Source organism: Aplysia californica, unplaced genomic scaffold (assembly GCF_000002075.1).
Source record: "Aplysia californica isolate F4 #8 unplaced genomic scaffold, AplCal3.0 scaffold00455, whole genome shotgun sequence".
Classification (NCBI taxonomy): Eukaryota; Metazoa; Mollusca; class Gastropoda; order Aplysiida; family Aplysiidae; genus Aplysia; species Aplysia californica.
In genome coordinates this window covers 388,309-405,188 of record NW_004797725.1, presented here as the reverse complement: position 1 = coordinate 405,188, position 16,880 = coordinate 388,309, and the positions used below count along the sequence as shown (strand labels likewise).

The 16,880-nt window shown below is 37.8% G+C and overlaps 1 protein-coding gene across 1 annotated transcript in view; it reads left to right on the top strand.

Annotated features, from left to right (window-relative positions):
• The window catches only part of LOC101852949 (non-lysosomal glucosylceramidase), a 31,974-nt gene extending 26,489 nt beyond the window's left edge, over positions 1-5,485 (top strand). Inside the window, exons 15-18 of the mRNA XM_005105168.3 lie at positions 984-1,126; positions 1,815-1,924; positions 2,892-3,083; positions 4,286-5,485. Coding sequence (XP_005105225.1) covers positions 984-1,126; positions 1,815-1,924; positions 2,892-3,083; positions 4,286-4,603 — 763 coding nt within the window. The 3' untranslated portion in view covers positions 4,604-5,485. The remainder of the gene's footprint in view (positions 1-983; positions 1,127-1,814; positions 1,925-2,891; positions 3,084-4,285) is intronic.
• The last annotated feature ends 11,395 nt before the right edge of the window (positions 5,486-16,880 follow it).

The following is a 16,880-nucleotide window of genomic DNA, read 5'->3' as shown; positions in this document are numbered from 1 at the left end:
ATGAAAGCAGACAACAGAACATTGTTAGAGATCAGGAAAGGAGGTGAAAGGAGACAATTTTAGATTAGAAAATTTTTTGGTCGCTACCCGGAATCGAACCCGGGACCTTTGAATGAGAGACCAACACCTTAACCTCTAGGCCACGAGAGCCCCCTTTTCCATGATTAAAAAGGAAAAAAAAAATGTCTTTTATGCATTCAGGTCTTTTGCATTTAGCATGTTATCGGGAAGAATATTTTGGCTGTGTAAGTAGGAAAAGACGTAATTACAAATATGTGTACAGATGTTCGAGTTTGCTGAGACTGTTATGCTGAACAATATGAGACTTTAAGATATCAATACAGATTATGGAAAGATATCGTTGCTGCTTTTTTGCTCTTTGGAATGAATGCTTTTGCCCAAATCAATAATTTTCAACCATTAGTAACATTTATTTACCTTTCGACTTTAAGTTACTTATTTACTGTATAAAATGCATCTTGTGTATACAACATTAATTATGTGAGGCAGCGTGGTGTAATCAGGCGCTTGTCAAAATAATGAAAGTCAAGAAGCTGGCATTTTACCGCTGGTTTGGGAACTTTTTATTGAATTTTTGTTTTTTGGCTCAACAACTTTCATGCAAATTAAAGAACATATTTCTGTGTGTAGTTTACTGAAAAACGTTGATTAAAGTCGTACAAGATGTAAGTTTTCAGTTTCCACGGACCCTCCCGCTAAGGAAATAACTCAACTTTGGCAGCCATTTTCTTGCTAATTTTACCTCTGAAGCCAGGACACCCCCACCTTCAATCGCCAATATCTTGACATGTATTCAAGATAAATTTATATTTTTTCGTCAAAAGCAAGGCAAATGGATAGGCTTTAAGGTGATACCAATAACAATATGTGCCCCAAATTGACGAGCGCCTGATTCCACCGCGTTGTGACACATGATGTTGATCTTGAATTTCCAAGATTATTGATGAATGAAATTTCACCAGTGCGTATTGTGGGGGCATGTGGCTCGCTGCATTGCGCATGATGGTGGAGATGGCAAAACAGCTTGGCATTTCAGAGGACCAAGAGTTGTACCAGGGCATGTTGGACCAGGGGCATGATTCTTTTGAAAAGAAAATATGGAATGGTGGGTGTCTTTTTTTTCTCTATGGAGATGTCTTAAGTAAGTCAATTTTGATTCTGCTTTTTATTGACTTGTGCATGTCTCTTATATATGAATTTCTTTAGATACTATTTGTGAATCAGTTGTTCTCATTGACTTGTTATAGCTTGAGTTTTAAAAGATAACTTTTGTTAAAGAGTAACTTATTGGTCTCTTGGATAAGAGAACAAACTCAGTTACATGTAATTAGTATTCGTAATGGTGTTTTATTTTCTTCGACATATTACCGTGACAACAATGCTTATTTTATTTCTTCTCATCTTTATATAATATGCTCTTTAATATAGTGGAGTAAATAAATAATGTATTAATTCTGTATTAGAACAGGACTTCTCTGCACTTGCACTTTTTGAATATCATGTATTGATACATTGGTACTGCTTGTTTTATTCTCACCTCTGAGAGTTTGTAGCTTTTTAGTGGTTTACATTTCGAAAGTAGACAATTTTCATAATTCTTTTCCTCAAGCTAAAAAGGTTAGAACAGTATATTAACCTTGCTGTCTCTTCGATGCCTGTGAGAGCTTACAAAAAAAAAGTCCTTCTTTGTTCTTCTCTGTCAATGACAAAAACCACAGAGGGCTCCAGGGGAAAGTGAAGTTTACCTATGCTGGGTCCTGTATTTCTTAATTGTATTTATTTGTTCACTCCAGGGTCATACTATAACTACGACAGTAGCACTAGTGGCCATCATGACAGCGTTATGGCAGACCAGTTAGCAGGGCAGTGGTTTCTTAAGGCCTCTGATCTTCAAGATGATAAAGTAAGTTTATTTGTCATTCTCTGTTGAAAATATTCTGGCTCGCTTCTGTATCTGTGCAAGTGTTAAGAAGTTTTTCTCATGTGAGTTGAGGACTCATAGACAACTGCTAAAGAGATCTGCACTCACCCATCCCATTTCCTCTCTGTCTGTCTGTCTGTCTGTCTGTCTGTCTGTCTGCCTACTAGCTTGTTTGCTTGCTGCTAGCCTGCCCCCCCCTCTCTCTCTCTCTCTCTCTCTCTCTCTCTCTCTCTCTCTCTCTCTCTCTCTCTCCTTATCCCCCCTCTCCCTCCCCACCTCTCTCTCTCTTTCCTTCCCTCCCTCCCTCCCTCCCTCCCTCCCCCTCTCTCTCTCTCTCTCTCTCTCTCTCTCTTTCTCTCTCTCTCTCTCTCTCTCTCTCTCTCTCTATCTCACTCTCTCTCTCCCCCCCCTGCCCACTTTCTCCTTCTGTCTCATAGAAGAAAGCATTTTCTAGAACAAAAGGGCATGCTTTGTGTGTCCTGGGATGGATATCAACAACTGGGCTTAGCGATCTCAAATAGTTTTTCAAATGTGCTTGTATCATGTTTGTTGACCAGTTCGTTATGCGTGTTGTTGTTCCATAAATACTGTTAGAGGTTTATTCCTTAGGTCTCCTTCTGTATTGATAGAAAGAGACCAAACTGTCTTGAGATATTTCTTTAAAGGAAGAGGTTCATGATAGTACACCATTGTGTTAAGCAGTATGCCCGTAGTTTGCTATGTGTGGGGAAAAGTATCGCTAATGAGATGCTGTGAGAGAAAAGTTTGGTTTGGTTGTTTTTTGTGTTTGTTTTTGTGTTGTTTTGTTGTTTGTTTTGTTGTTTTTTTGGGGAGTGGGGGGTGGGTTGCTTTTCCTGAAAAGTGACCCTTTTTTTAGATCCCATAATTTTTTTCGCTTGTCTCAAATATTTCTTTATATTGACTTTTATTATCTTTGCTGTTATTCCAGTTGTTCCCGCCAGACCATATTCAGAAAGCATTGTCTGCGATATATAAGAACAATGTCTTAGGGTTCCAAGGTGGTTACATGGGAGCCATTAATGGTACTAGGCCTGATGGAAGTATGGATCTCAGCTCCCCTCAGTCGGAAGAGTTTTGGACTGGAATTACCTATGCCCTAGCAGCAACCATGATTCAAGAGGTTTGTCCTTTTTCTTCCACCTATATCCTCTGTGTCAATGCTTTGCTTGAAAGGTGTATTTTTCTTTTATACTTTTTTTTTTCAATTTCCAGACTGAAGAATATTCATGTAAGTATGCTTCAATTCAACTCAAATGTTGACTTTCAGGTATAGTTTAAGGCTCGAGTTATAAAAACATGTCAAAATCTTTAATTAATTTTGGTGGTACCAATAACTTTTTACAGCGATTTTTCTGTTCCTTGTACCTTGTTTTGCAATTTTGAGTTTCTGAAAGTAGTTAATAACAAATCAACTTCATTTTCTTTGATATCATACCAATGAGTTCTGTTAGCCTCCTGTTTGACTTCTGATTCAGTGGGGCTGATTTTTGCTCACAAAGAATGAGGTAACATAGTAAATTCATATTGCAAATGCAGTCTTGGATGCTCGATATTTGTGCAACCAATAGACACTATCTGTACTGATTCTGAAATCAATAAAGTCAGTCTGTACAAGTGCTTAAATCTTTTGTTTGAGAACAACATTATATGTACTAATAAAAAATAAGTTTGTCTGCTTTTCATCACAGTACCTACTTTAGTGTGCACGCAATAGCCAGATGGAGGGACCAAAAAATGATTCGATAATTACTGCTTAACACTCGTTTTTATTATATATTTCTTCAGCTCCATATAATAGAGTGAATAGAATTATTTAGGAGTTATTTTAAACATAGAAATTTATTTTTCTATTCATGTGTTACGTGTTTATGTGTATGTTGATGTGAATGTGATTGTGCTTGCATAAGTAGGTCTGCGTATATGTGTGTCCAATTCATTTTTGTGCAAGAGGAGAGTGTGTCAACTTTTGGGTGTGTGATTTTGATTTTGGAGAAAAAACAAACGAGAGAGAGCTTTTCAATTTTAGTCATGAATGCACAAACCAGCGCCGTCTATTTCTGTGGGGTTTTTTAAATTTTAGCGGTAAGTCTTTGTGCATCCTCTTCCCTTTGTCTGTTCACCTTTCTATGAAGTTTAATTATGTTTTGCCATTTTGTTTCAATGATTAAGGTGAGAGAAAGGTGATGTAAGTGGTCACATATGTTTTGCTTTTTTATTTTTCCAGCAACTTCTTTAATTAAGTTAAAAATGAACAATTTACCTCATTTTGTTTTAGTAAATTAAACACCTGTTTTATGTACCCTTTTTTATTGGTCCTTTTAGGGCATGATTGAAGAGGGCTTCAGGACAGCTTACGGAGCTCATCATGTATGTTGGGAAGTGCTTGGCTTGCATTTCCAGACACCTGAAGCCTACACATTGAACCAGGGCTACCGCTCACTGGCTTACATGAGACCCCTTGCCATCTGGGCTATTCAGTGGGCCTTGGAGAAGTTCCACCCTCATTTGTTGCAGGCGGCTTCCAGGGGTGCTGAGAAAACCTCTGGGGATGGAGATTGTACTGTGTCAGATGTTCATTTGAATATAGGAGCCAACGGTGTGGACGGTGGTGGTGGTCCTGAGGCCGCTGCTGCTGACTAGGAGATTTACAGAGGATGTCATTCTTTGTGAAGTTTTTATAAGGGGCAAAGAGTGCAGACTCTCTGGCTTTCCTACGAACAAAAATATAGCATTTGTATGCTAACAAACACTGCCCTTGTCAGGCCTCACTGGTCAGTAGTAAGATTGTATAATTTCTTCCCTGGCTAGCTTTGTGTGGTCAGTTTATAGTATAGGATCAGACCTACTTTTGTTCCACCAAGGAGCGTTCATGAAACATAAAACTCCTTGTTTTTGGTTCGTTGAATGGCTGGAAGCAGGAAATTAAAAATTCGATTCATGCTTTTCACAGGTTTCTATATATTGGAGGCAGCTGAGAGGTTCGACCATAGATAGGTGTCTGTCATTGCAGGTGTGACTGTATGCCTGAATAATTATTATGAAAAGAACCTTTTCAAAATGAATATTTGGTGCTGTATTTTGTGTACATTTTGTAGAACAACTTGAAAGTTCATTGTCATGTTGGAAGTACAGGGAAATGAAACTCTGTTGTGATCATTTCAAGTGTGTATGTTTATTTAAAAGGTGCAATTATGTGCCTCAATATGACAGAAATATTTAAACTCTGAAATTTTAAAATATTTTTTTTTGCTACTTGTATTGCTCTTTTGACTCTACAGGGGCACTTTTCTGTCTTAAATGTGCATGTACAGTAGTCTGATTTTAATAGTGGAGCATCAGGATTTTTCTTTTTTTTTTAAATCTTGTTTTGTAGTGAGAGATGGTAGAGTTTTAATTCTTTCACTGTGTGCCCAATTATAGTCGGTGTGCCATCATCAACTTACAAAGCATCTAATAATAATAAATAATAGATAGCATTTGTATAGCGCATATCCCCGCTCAACAGCAGGCTCTATGCGCTTTACACTATATTATTACCCCAGCAGACCATAGAACACTCCGAAACATTCTCAGCTTCCCGGGAAGCATACAGTGCAAGCAGCTGATTAAGCGCTCAAACACTAACAAACTGACAAGATCTTTCGCTGTCTATAGCCGGGTACCCATTCCCACCTGGGTGAAGTGAGGAAAATTCGTGTAAAGTGCCTTTCCCAAGGACACAACGTCGGGTCCCTGACGGGATTTGAACCCACGACCTTACGGTTGCGAGTCCGAGAGCCTAACTACTAGGCCACCGACGCCACTTAATAATAAGATACATTCTATTTGCCATTTAGAGCTCATGGGTTTTAAAAAATTAATAACTTAGTGCATGAGTTAAATGTTGTCTTTGTGTCATTGTGTTGTGTTGTTGGTGAGAGCCACATGTAGTGGCAGTCTGGTGGCACTTTGAGTAAATAATGTTGAAATGTGAACAAAACACACATGTCGATTGCTTAGTGTAAGACTCCGTCATATGATGCGTTGAAAAATGATGTAGGATGCTCACTTTACACTGAGCTGCTGATGTGTGCTGTTTTGCTTTCTTGTAAGGTACTTGCAGTAGTATGTACACAGAAGTGACATTGTTCAAGACTATTGACAAATTTATTTTTTTTTTGTCAACTGAAGTCTCTGTCCATCAGGAATCCAATGCAGATCATAAAGTATAAAAATAATTGCTTGTTTATGAGCTAAATTTCCATTTAAACTTTCCAACAATGCCATATACATGTTTTCAATACACCTAATAGTTTTGATGTGAGTAAGTAATTTGTTACATGTATTTGCTGCGAAACTTTTCTCACTCTTATCTTGAATTCATACTACATACTATTTTCGTAGCATCAAATCAAAATGCTTTGAATGTTTTAATTTTTGGTATTGTTTAAAGTAAGATGTATGGTCACAGTGAAAAGGGAATTTTGCATATTATATCCATTTTTGAACTTTTGAAATCTGTTAGTCTATATTGTTGGTAACGTGCAGGCATTGTTCTTTTGGGTATGTGTTGGTGTATGCATGTATAGCTTGTGTCAGTGCAGGTGGATAAGTCAGCTTTGTGGCAGCTTCTAATGTATAAGGTCAAATTTATTTATATTTTATGATGTAGGTATTGGACTTTCACTGCTTTGTTTCAGGTTGTCTTGTTGAAGCAGTGTAATTACTGCCCTGTCATTGCAGCCTGAATGTTTCCCTACCACAGTCGACTCCACTTGTGTTGAACTGACTTGAGCTGATCTTTGGTTACGTTGATCTTCTACTTTGGTCCCAGGACCTCTTCTTCTTTGCAAGTCCCAATTGTTAAGTTGAACTTCGGATGAGTTTATCTATGAAAACTAAACAAGAAAATCTATATTTAACACTTTACACCCTAAGGGTCTGGACGGGAAGTCCATTGTTAGATCCTAAGCAAGGGGAAAGTACCCACCCCCCCCGTGAATACAAGCCTTTAAAAAACGCATTTAAAAAATACCAAACAAATTCCACAAATCCTGAAAAAATAAATGTTAAAACGAAAAATGAATGTAGTTTCAGAAAAGTATAACTTTATGTATGCGCAAACTGTTGGAAATGTTCTAACTTTAGTTCAATCGGGTTGTCCGACCCGTCACTTTCACTCTCAGCCTCGCGGTCGGGCCCTAGATCTAAATTCTAGATTTTCTACGTCTGATCCATCTGAATCGCCCCAAACTATTGCTCCAACGTTTTCATCAAAATCTGAGTCATCTGATTTGTCATATATGCTTGTTTTTGCTGAAATCCATCGTTATTTCCTTTTTCGAACTCAATTGTGTCTCTTTTCAATAAGTCGAGACACTTTCGAAGTGTTGGTAACGCGATCGCACTTCGTTCGGCTCTAATACTAAAACTACTGGCCCGAAAAATTTCGTTTTGGTATCAAACGAAAGAAGAAACTTTTTGCAATAACTATGCACATCAAAATCTCGCCCCCCCCCCCCCCCCCCCCCCCCCCCCCAGTCTCGTCAAGGCGGGTCTTCGTTTGTAAAGACGCTAGGTCGGCGCGGGCGGTTCCGGGCGAGTCAGGGTGGAGCGCGTAAGGGAATTCGCAGGCGGTCTCGGGCGAGTTAAGGTGTAATATATTTTTTTTAAACAACCTTTTATGTTGTGTGGGAATTGTATTGTTATTAAGCTTTCTTGCAGTTCTACATCGAATTCAATATTCCAATATATACAGATGTCACATATGCAAATGTAGTACATGTACAATATGTACTCTTTCTTGTACGTGCTTTGAAGAGAAATCATTGAGAATATTTTTGTGATAGAACTGTTATCTTTGACAACGACCCCATACTGTACCCTGCTTCTATTATAGCCTTTAGGGGTAAAGGTGATGAGTGTTTGAAATATAAAGATTAAGTCAACAGTGATTATAGCCATGGGATGAGTGTACTGTGTGTCTGTTCATGACTAGTCTTTAGAGTGGCCCATACTTTGTTCAAATCCTTTATGAGGAATTATGTTAGAGAGAGAAGGGGTTAAGGAAAGTGCATTTTGGTTTTAGAAGTTATACAATCTGAATTCCTTGGAAGTAAGAATGCTTTCACTGAACAGGGCATTTGCATTATCAGTTTTTGTTTTTTCTGCATACCTTCTTTTTATTGGTTGTTTTGCAGTGTCAAGATTGAAGTTTTTTTTGGTTAGTTTTGATACAGCTCCATCATGTACTATATCTCAAATTCTGTACGTCAGTGTTCTTACTGTTGCAGGAAAATATGGATATTGATGCAGATGCACTAACCCCCACCCCACCCCTTCAATTGAATGGGGAGGAGAATATGGCCTTAAGTGCCTCCTTTCTCGTGATAAAAAAAGACAGTAAGACTTACCTCAGGAGAGGAGTGTTGTTTTAATTATGAATACTGCAGGTTCATTTTCGTACAGGCTTCTGTCCAGACATTATGTTTTTTATTTTAATTTTCTATCCGTATTCTTTTTTTCCCTGAACATAATTAACTTATTTGAGGAGTGACTAATTGAAACAAAAACTTGATTTTCTCCTCAAGCTCTGAGCTAGGAATACCTGAAATGTAAGAAGTAAGGGACATGTGAGTAATATCGACCATTTTTTTTTCAAACCAACACAGAGTATGCATTTATGGACATAACACTATGAAATTTTGTAGACACACAGATTTCTTTAACCCTTAACATGCTGAATCTTAGAGTATGAGAACATACCTATATTGAGATATTTCAGCTTTCTGTTTTCATATAATGTAAATTACATTTTCCAATCTATGTGAAAATCATGAAAATAATGAATTGTCAACCTTTTTGGGGTGTTTCCTGGATTGGAATGTCTGTATGAAAGAAAAAGGAAGGCCAGTTATAGATAAACGCTTTGCATGCAAACTCAGAACACAACAGCACATTTAAAAAATGGACTAACAGTTTGTGTAAACTTACAAGTAAGTTTATAACTGCTATCTACTGCTTTCTTGGCTTCTTCCTTGCAACATCCCCCTTCTTCTCTGCAACTCGCCTTGCTTTTGCTAACTTCTCTTTGGTATGGTATAGCGTGAAACAGGGATACATAGCAACTCCACATTTTTTACACCAGAAACGAGTCTGCGTCCTGACCTTCACTTTTGAGCCCATTTTGCAGTCAGGCCTGTAACGTTCATCTTCACACTTTGAAGGGTAATGGGCTGCCCCAATCTGTGATTCTGCTGCTGGTGAGGGGTCAGGCGCTGATTGCCATTTTGCCAGGGATCGACGTCGAGTTTGAGCAGCAATCAGAGCCAGAGAGACTTCCTCCCTGAATCTCTTTTTGGTCATTTTTTAACCAGGATTTGCAGCGTTGAACAAAATATGTTCATTCACTAGGGCTGTTTCTATTATGAAATGGAATAAAGCCTTTTACCACTTGCAGCTTTTGTAGGGGTAGGCATAGTATGCTGACATTTGATCAAAGAGGTCAACACCCCCCATACACTTGTTGTAATCTACTGCACACACTGGTTTGGTAACTGTTCTCAATCCAGATGTTCCTGCCTGCTTCTAGTCTGCTTTATTTCTATTTCGTTGCTATGAACAGTTGAGATCATACTGACTCGTTTGGAGTCTTGCCTGGACACGGAAGCATTTTTTCATGCCTAGCAGATAAGGGTGCGCCACCTTTTTTCAACTTTTCCTTTTTGCCGATAGCTTTGGGAAAGTTTTTGCGGTTTTCGAGAATGGTCTCCACAGCCCTTATCTGATCCCTTGACAAGACAGTGAACAGTTTCACAGAAGTGTAGTAGTTGTCACAGTAGAGAATGTGCCATGCTGAACAAAGGGAAGTCACTTGCTTTGTGCCCTTTGTGTGCTTGTTGGTCCCATCAAGGTACCATTTTAGGGTAGCCTTTGGCACACCATACATATTTGTAGCCTTGTTCAAGCCGCAGTCTCCATTTCGAAAGCAGATATTGCCAGGTCCAGTTCGTCTTGTGTCCACTGTCCACTGAAAAGAGGAATATTAAAACTAAAGATTAATTTTATTGAAAAGGTGAAAAGCAGGTACTGACAGGTTCATTTATTCTTACCTCCACTGGCCACTGACAGGATTATTTAAACAAAAATTATGCTTTAAAGGGTGCCAAAAAGAGGGTGGGTAATATAGACCATGTATGGGTAATAGGTCCATATTACCCAAAGGAAGTGGTCCATATTAGCCACACAATGCACACTATTTTTCCTTCTCATACCTCACTGGCTATCGAGTGGCCCTCGTCAAGCTATACCAGCTAACTAAAGTGGATAAAGGGTAATGAAAGCCATTTTAATGAAATATATGACTTATAATTCAGTGAGTACACACATATATTTGACCTTAAATATAGTAAGAAAGACGTGAAAAATAAAAGTTAACTCACCATTTCGTTCGCGGTTCATTTCTCGCCATCTTTACTGCTACCCATTTGTCAGAGTGATTTCCCCTGGAAAATACAGGTGCTTGGAACTTACTTTTTTGTATTCGTTGTCTTGATAGTGAGGTGGTCCAAACTACCCACTTGTCCCCTACAGTATGTGTGAAAATAGTAAGGCCTATTGTTGTAGCATATTATGTTCTTTGTTTTCCATAGTATGGTTGTGGAATCTGTACATTACCACAAGAGGCTGAAAAGGTTGATTAGCTTTGTTTGCACTAACCTACTTCTCAGCTTAAGTTGTCTTTATTTAAAGTCTGTGTGGTGTGAAGATTCAAGATCCTCAGGTTTGGTCATTAGAATGAGAAATCTGTGGTTGATGAAGGATTTTGGGGAATAAATCCCAAAATACGTGCATGGATAATGTAGAAGATGGTTGGGACTAATTTTTCATTGCTGTGTTCCTGGTATTAAATGGAGAATTGTAGCAACCTTTATCTTTACAGACTGAATTTAGTGTAATCTATTATTTATATTATTTTTATTAATAATTAAATGCCATGACACAATTGTTGATCTCTAGTTTTATTTCTTTTTGACAGGTTGTCTTCTTGTTGAAATAAAAAATACATTTATCTTGAAAGAAAGAAAGTTATGACCGCATTCTTTTTGGTGGTTCAGTTTAAGTTACATCATATCCAGATTTTGTTTTCTTCCAAAATCAGATTTGTTTTCATTTTGAAGATTTAGTGCTTAACAAATTACTTATACAAATTTCCCTTAATGTACCATAGGACTCATTTCATAAGGCCACTAACATAAGATGCTGCAGGGATTTATCAAAGTTTAGCTGAACATCATATTTATTGGTCTTTCAATGCTTTTAATGTTTTTTTTGGTTTTTTTTAAAGCTGTTCCCTTTTGTATAGTACAAGTCAGTAATAATAATAGATAATAATAGATGGCATTTGTGTAGCACAAATCCCTGCTCAACAGCAAGCTCTATGCACTTAACAATCTATACTATTACCCCAGCAGACCTGAGAGCATTCCGAAACAATCTCAACTTCCTGGGACACATACAGTGCAAGTAGCCATTTATAGGCCTTAAAACACTAACTTACTGACAAGATCTTTCGCTGTCTATGGCCGGGTACCCATTCCCACCTGTGTGAATTGAGGAAAATTTGTGTAAAGTGTCTTTCCCAAGGACTCAACGTCGGGCCAGTGGCTCGAACCCCCGACCCCGCAACCTCATGATTATGGGTCCAGTAGCCTAACCACTAGGCCACAGACGCCACATCAGAGTGCTCACTTAGAAAAGTGGATCCATCTTATTTTGCATTAACCCCAAAGTTTTGCAAAGGTTTCAGTCTCCACTGCCAAAGTTTTGCAAAGGTTTCAGTCTCCACTGCCAAAGTTTTGCAAAGGTTTCAGTCTCCACTGGTGTAAATAATGGAACTCTGAATGAAGATGGCTTGTAGTTGTACCTTTTCAACATTTTTTGTATTGCCTTTCGTAAATTAAGGTTGTTTGATGTTTTCTCAGTATAAAACTTTTTAAAAAAAGAGAAGTTGTTAATTTTATTTGTTCAATAACATTTGCAATGTTGTTATGGACAATAATTTCAAGGCCAAAATTTTGATTTACGGGTGATTTACTTTTCAACATTTGTATGAATGACCAGTATGATATTTGACTTTTCAACTGTTCAATAAATAGTGCTTATTTGGTATATATATTGCTGTGGCAAACTTGACTTTTTTCCCCCTATATTAAGTTGGACTTTGATGGGGATTCTGTCGCTATGTGTCATTGTGAAATCAGTCAGAATTGAGCCATGGGTTTCATTTTCCCACTTTAAAAAAATGTGAGTATCCTTTGTTTAGTATAGGTTAGAAGCTGTATGGATAAAAATGAACATGAATCCTCCAAAACTTAAAATCTTAGACCTTCGAATGGTGGGCAATAAATTAAGCTAGTTCAATTATATTACTCCTTTACATTTTTCTTCAAAATGGACTGATTCATCAGGTGAATTATTATTAAAATTATAGGCAAGCAAATTCTAGTATGGAAATCACACTGAAAATAGACGTATTTATAGACAAAAACTGTAGGTACTTTTTTCACAATTGTTCATTTGTGATCATGTGTCGCCGTATTATTTTCGCCGTATCCTAATGCAATGATTCGACTTCTCTCTCCTCACAGTTTGTAACTAACTACAACTGAGCATACAGATTTAATTTTCTGGCTCTTTGAAATAAATTATTCACCACAAGCCATTACAGCACTTCCTGGCAGTCTTATCTTTTATCATTGCAAGTCATGGTATCAGTAATGGATTTTTTCTATTTAATTATGAAAGATATTCATGGCTTTTTGCCTCTTTTTTTCTTTCTTTTTTTTTTTCCTTTTTTTTTAAAAACAATTTTTACTTTCTTACTTTTACACATGAAATGTCTCAAGACATTTTTTTTTTTTGCTGTTTGTTCAGGTTTTATATGTCAGGGATTTTCATTTTTGGGTTTTGGTTTCGTTCTTTTTTGGCTGCATGGTTGTCGATCTGAAATGATTTTTGTCTCTTGTGGTCATTCTTGTCTCAGTTCTTTTCTTCTTTTCAACTTAAGCTGTTTATTATTAAAGCTTGTCAAAATGACTTTCATATTCAGTTTGGTATTTGCAGTGATGAATATGTTTTTATTGTTCCAGTGAGAAAGTAGATGTTGCTAAATGGTATACTTTTTAAAAATCCGAACTTGTCCATTTTAACTTGGTTTATATCATCATCACATGTGTGGATGTGCTCCTTCAAAAGTGCCTTTGCAAGACATTTTTTTTTTCTATATTTGTTGAATGTATTTAGTTTTATTTGTGCTTTCAATATTATTTTATCATCTTTTATGCATATTTCTATCGTATGACATATTATATGACTTTTTATCGATGTTTTGTTACATCATGGCAAATTGTCACATAAATAGCTAGCTATCCTTTGACATTGTTATTTAATAACAATTATAGATAGCATTGTATAGCGCTAATTCCCGCTCAACACCAAGCTCTCAGCACCTTGCAATCTATATATTGTTACCCCAGCAGACCTGATAGCATCCTGAAATAATCTCAACTTCCTGGGAATCATTCAGTGCAAGCTGCCATTTTACAGGCATTGAAACACTAACATACTGACAAGATCTTTCCCTGTCTATGGCTGGGTATCTGTTCACACTTGGGTGAAGTGAGGGAAATCAGTGCAAATGCCTTTTCCAAGGACATAACGTCGGGCTGAGGCTCAAACCCCCAAACCCACAACCTCACGATTATGAGTCTCATCTCAACCCAGCTGTACTTTTACAGTGAGATTTATTTTTTTTTCTCTGTTGGAAAAACACACAAAATGTTGTTAAGAAAAAGAAAGTATAAAGCTTTGATTTGTTCCTTTCTTTTACAGGTGCATACAACATGTTTAAGTGTCACAAGGATTCCTTTATTTAAAAAAGACTCTTTGTTTTGTTTGTTTTCAGAATCAAGGGATGTTCAAATCTTTCCTGAGAGACACTTTCTGTCTGCCATTCACAGGGCATGATTTAACCTGTATACACAATGGGTGTTGCCAAAGTTTGGACTTCAGTTTAATGTTTTCTGTAAAATTTAGGCTGTTTTGACATTTATAGATTGCTTGACAGTGCATTTCATATTGGACTACCTGTGATGTTTTAGCGGCCTTAGGGCTTTCATCGACTTCACAGTTTTTCATTTACTTTACTATTTTAACTTAAAATGTATTTATATATTTTTTCCCTTCAAATTTTTAATGAATTTGCTTCCTGCTGCCTTGCAGGAAGCAATTTGTTAATTGCTCACATTTGTGTGGATTTTCATTGTATTTTGTACTTTTAGTGTCTTTATGATGGCTGCCATTTCAGCGTAATAAAACATGGTTTTAAAGCTTACTCTTTTGAAATCAAACAAAATGTTTTCATTGTATTTTTTGTATAGAACAGTGTGTGTGGTTTTGGGCTCACTGTCTGTCTGTGTGTTGATACTTCTTTCTCTAAAGTTACTTGGAAAATCATTGAACACCTTGTGCCAAACCACAACTTGTTTCCTGATTTTAAAGAACTTTTATGTAATCATGGAATATGGATTGAGTGTCAAGACTTTTCAGACTGTTATCGTAATCTGCTATGTTTGAAGAGGTAGTTCAGGGGACTCTCAGGGCCTAGAGGTTAAGGTGTTGGCCTCTCATTCAAAGGTCCCGGGTTCGAATCCGGGTAGCGACCGAAAAATTTTCTTCTCTAAATTTGTCTCCTTTCACCTAATTTCCTGCTCTCTGCTATGTTCTGTCGTCTGCTTTCGTCTCCTCTTTCTGCCCCTTCTTCTGGGCTCCTGATTCTTTCTGCAGCCTTTCTACTGCTACTAGTGCTACTCCTTCGCTTCTTCTTACTGCTGTCTTTCAGCCACACCCCTGATCTTCTGGTAGGAAAGATCTACACCTAGCCTTCTCGGACAAGGGCGAAAAATCTCGGAGGGCCCGTGTGCAAGTTGCGCACGTTAAAGATCCCTTGGTGGTCTAAAATCGATAAGAGTAGGCTTCGGTCGCCACCTGGGCAAAATTCGAAATTTCCTACCAACTGAAAATATTAGGTGTGTCCCGCGCGCTCATATGACCTCATGCAGTTTTGAGCGCCGTAAAACACTTTACAAAAACAAACAAACAAAAAGAGGTAGTTCCATCGCCCTCACCAAAACTAATGTACTATAAATACAGGTCTAGCATGTTTCCTTTCAAATTGCACTTGCTTGACCCACAGTAAGCCTTAGAAGTTGATCGTGTTGTGTACACATTTTATGATGTGCCATACTATATGTCCAGGAGATGAAGGGGCAAAGCTGGATGCCTTTTGGTGTTCATGCAAACCTGGTCAGTGAGAATACGGCCTTGGTCTGGCACCACATTGTCATGATTTTTTCCCATTGTGCAGTGTGACTTGCAATGGGAATAATAGGACTGGGTGAAAAGTAGGCACTGGGCACTTGGATCTACCGCAGATGGACGTGTGTTCCTTTTCTTAACTGTGATAACTACTCGTATTTGATTATGAATAATTGTAAAAGGCACAGAGCATGCTGTAGAAATATGCGCTACATACAAATACAATTATTGAATTATAATTGTCACCCGTGCATCTTAAATTATGGCTAGTCAACCTAGAAATATGCGCTACATACAAATACAATTATTGAATTATAATTGTCACCCGTGCATCTTAAATTATGGCTAGTCAACCTCTATGATACTAAGAATGAAAGAAACTAGAAAAAGGAAGATTATAAAGATGAGAAAAAATATATATCACTGGAAAAGAAAGGGGCAAGAATTTATTGAACTGTTGTAGGTAATATATAATTTATATGTTAGTATCTAATAAAAACAATCACATTTAATAATCATCACATAGAGTATATATAAACCTGATCCACATCTACAACAGGATTCAGTAATAACAGGCATATCACATCGATCCCGGCAGCTCTGTTATAGCCAAGGGATACTGAAACACCTCCTCAGCAGAAAACTACAAAACCCCAGAGGATGCTTTCTTCTGTTAAAACTGAAAGTTTCCAACTCCAAATATAAAACAGTGAAACAGAAGCAGATTTGCACATTCTACATGTATTATGTATTCACAACAGTAAACAGAGGCTCATTAGTTACTGGATTGATAAAAACAATTGCTTACGAGAAGGTGTGAAAAAACTGATTTCACAACATTGCCTAAGAATGTTAAAATACTGAACACGAACTCATCAATGAGGAGGATGGAAACAGTTTAATGTGTCGTATTATTTACTACAGTGGAATCCACTTATAAAGAGTCCTGAAATAACGAGAAGTCTGTTATAAAGACACTATTCTAAAAACCCGTTTTTTTCCCTTCTTTATCTTTGTAAATAAAATATTGCCATAACACAATCAGACTAACACGCGAGTCGGTTATAGCGGAATCTGCTGCTGTTCCCAGCACATAGGCCATTTAAAAAAATGTAAAACCTTGCCAGTTGAGAAACTTGGTTATCTTGCGAAACAAAGAATGGGAGAGCCAACGTGTGCCAACAATGAAGACCGGACCGAATGAGTGGGGAGGGTGTGGCATGCGCAGACAAGCAGAACGCATCGTGTGATAGGCCAGCCTAGTCTAGATTATCTAGGCCCACTATGCCTCCCACTTCTCCGATGCGGGGATGGAGAGGTCATAGTGCTGTACTGTGATGGACGGAGCGAACGTGTGACGTGGGCGGAGTGTGGTATGTTCCCATTGTGCGCAAGCAGACGGAATGCACCACAGGGTGTAGTGGGGTGGGGGAACAACACAGCGGGCAAATTAACCTACTGAACTTTATTTCTGATCACCAATACCAAGCTGTGTCAACATCCCTAGCGCTAGAGAAAGAAACCTGATTCGACTTTAGATCAAGTAAGACTTAAAGGTCGC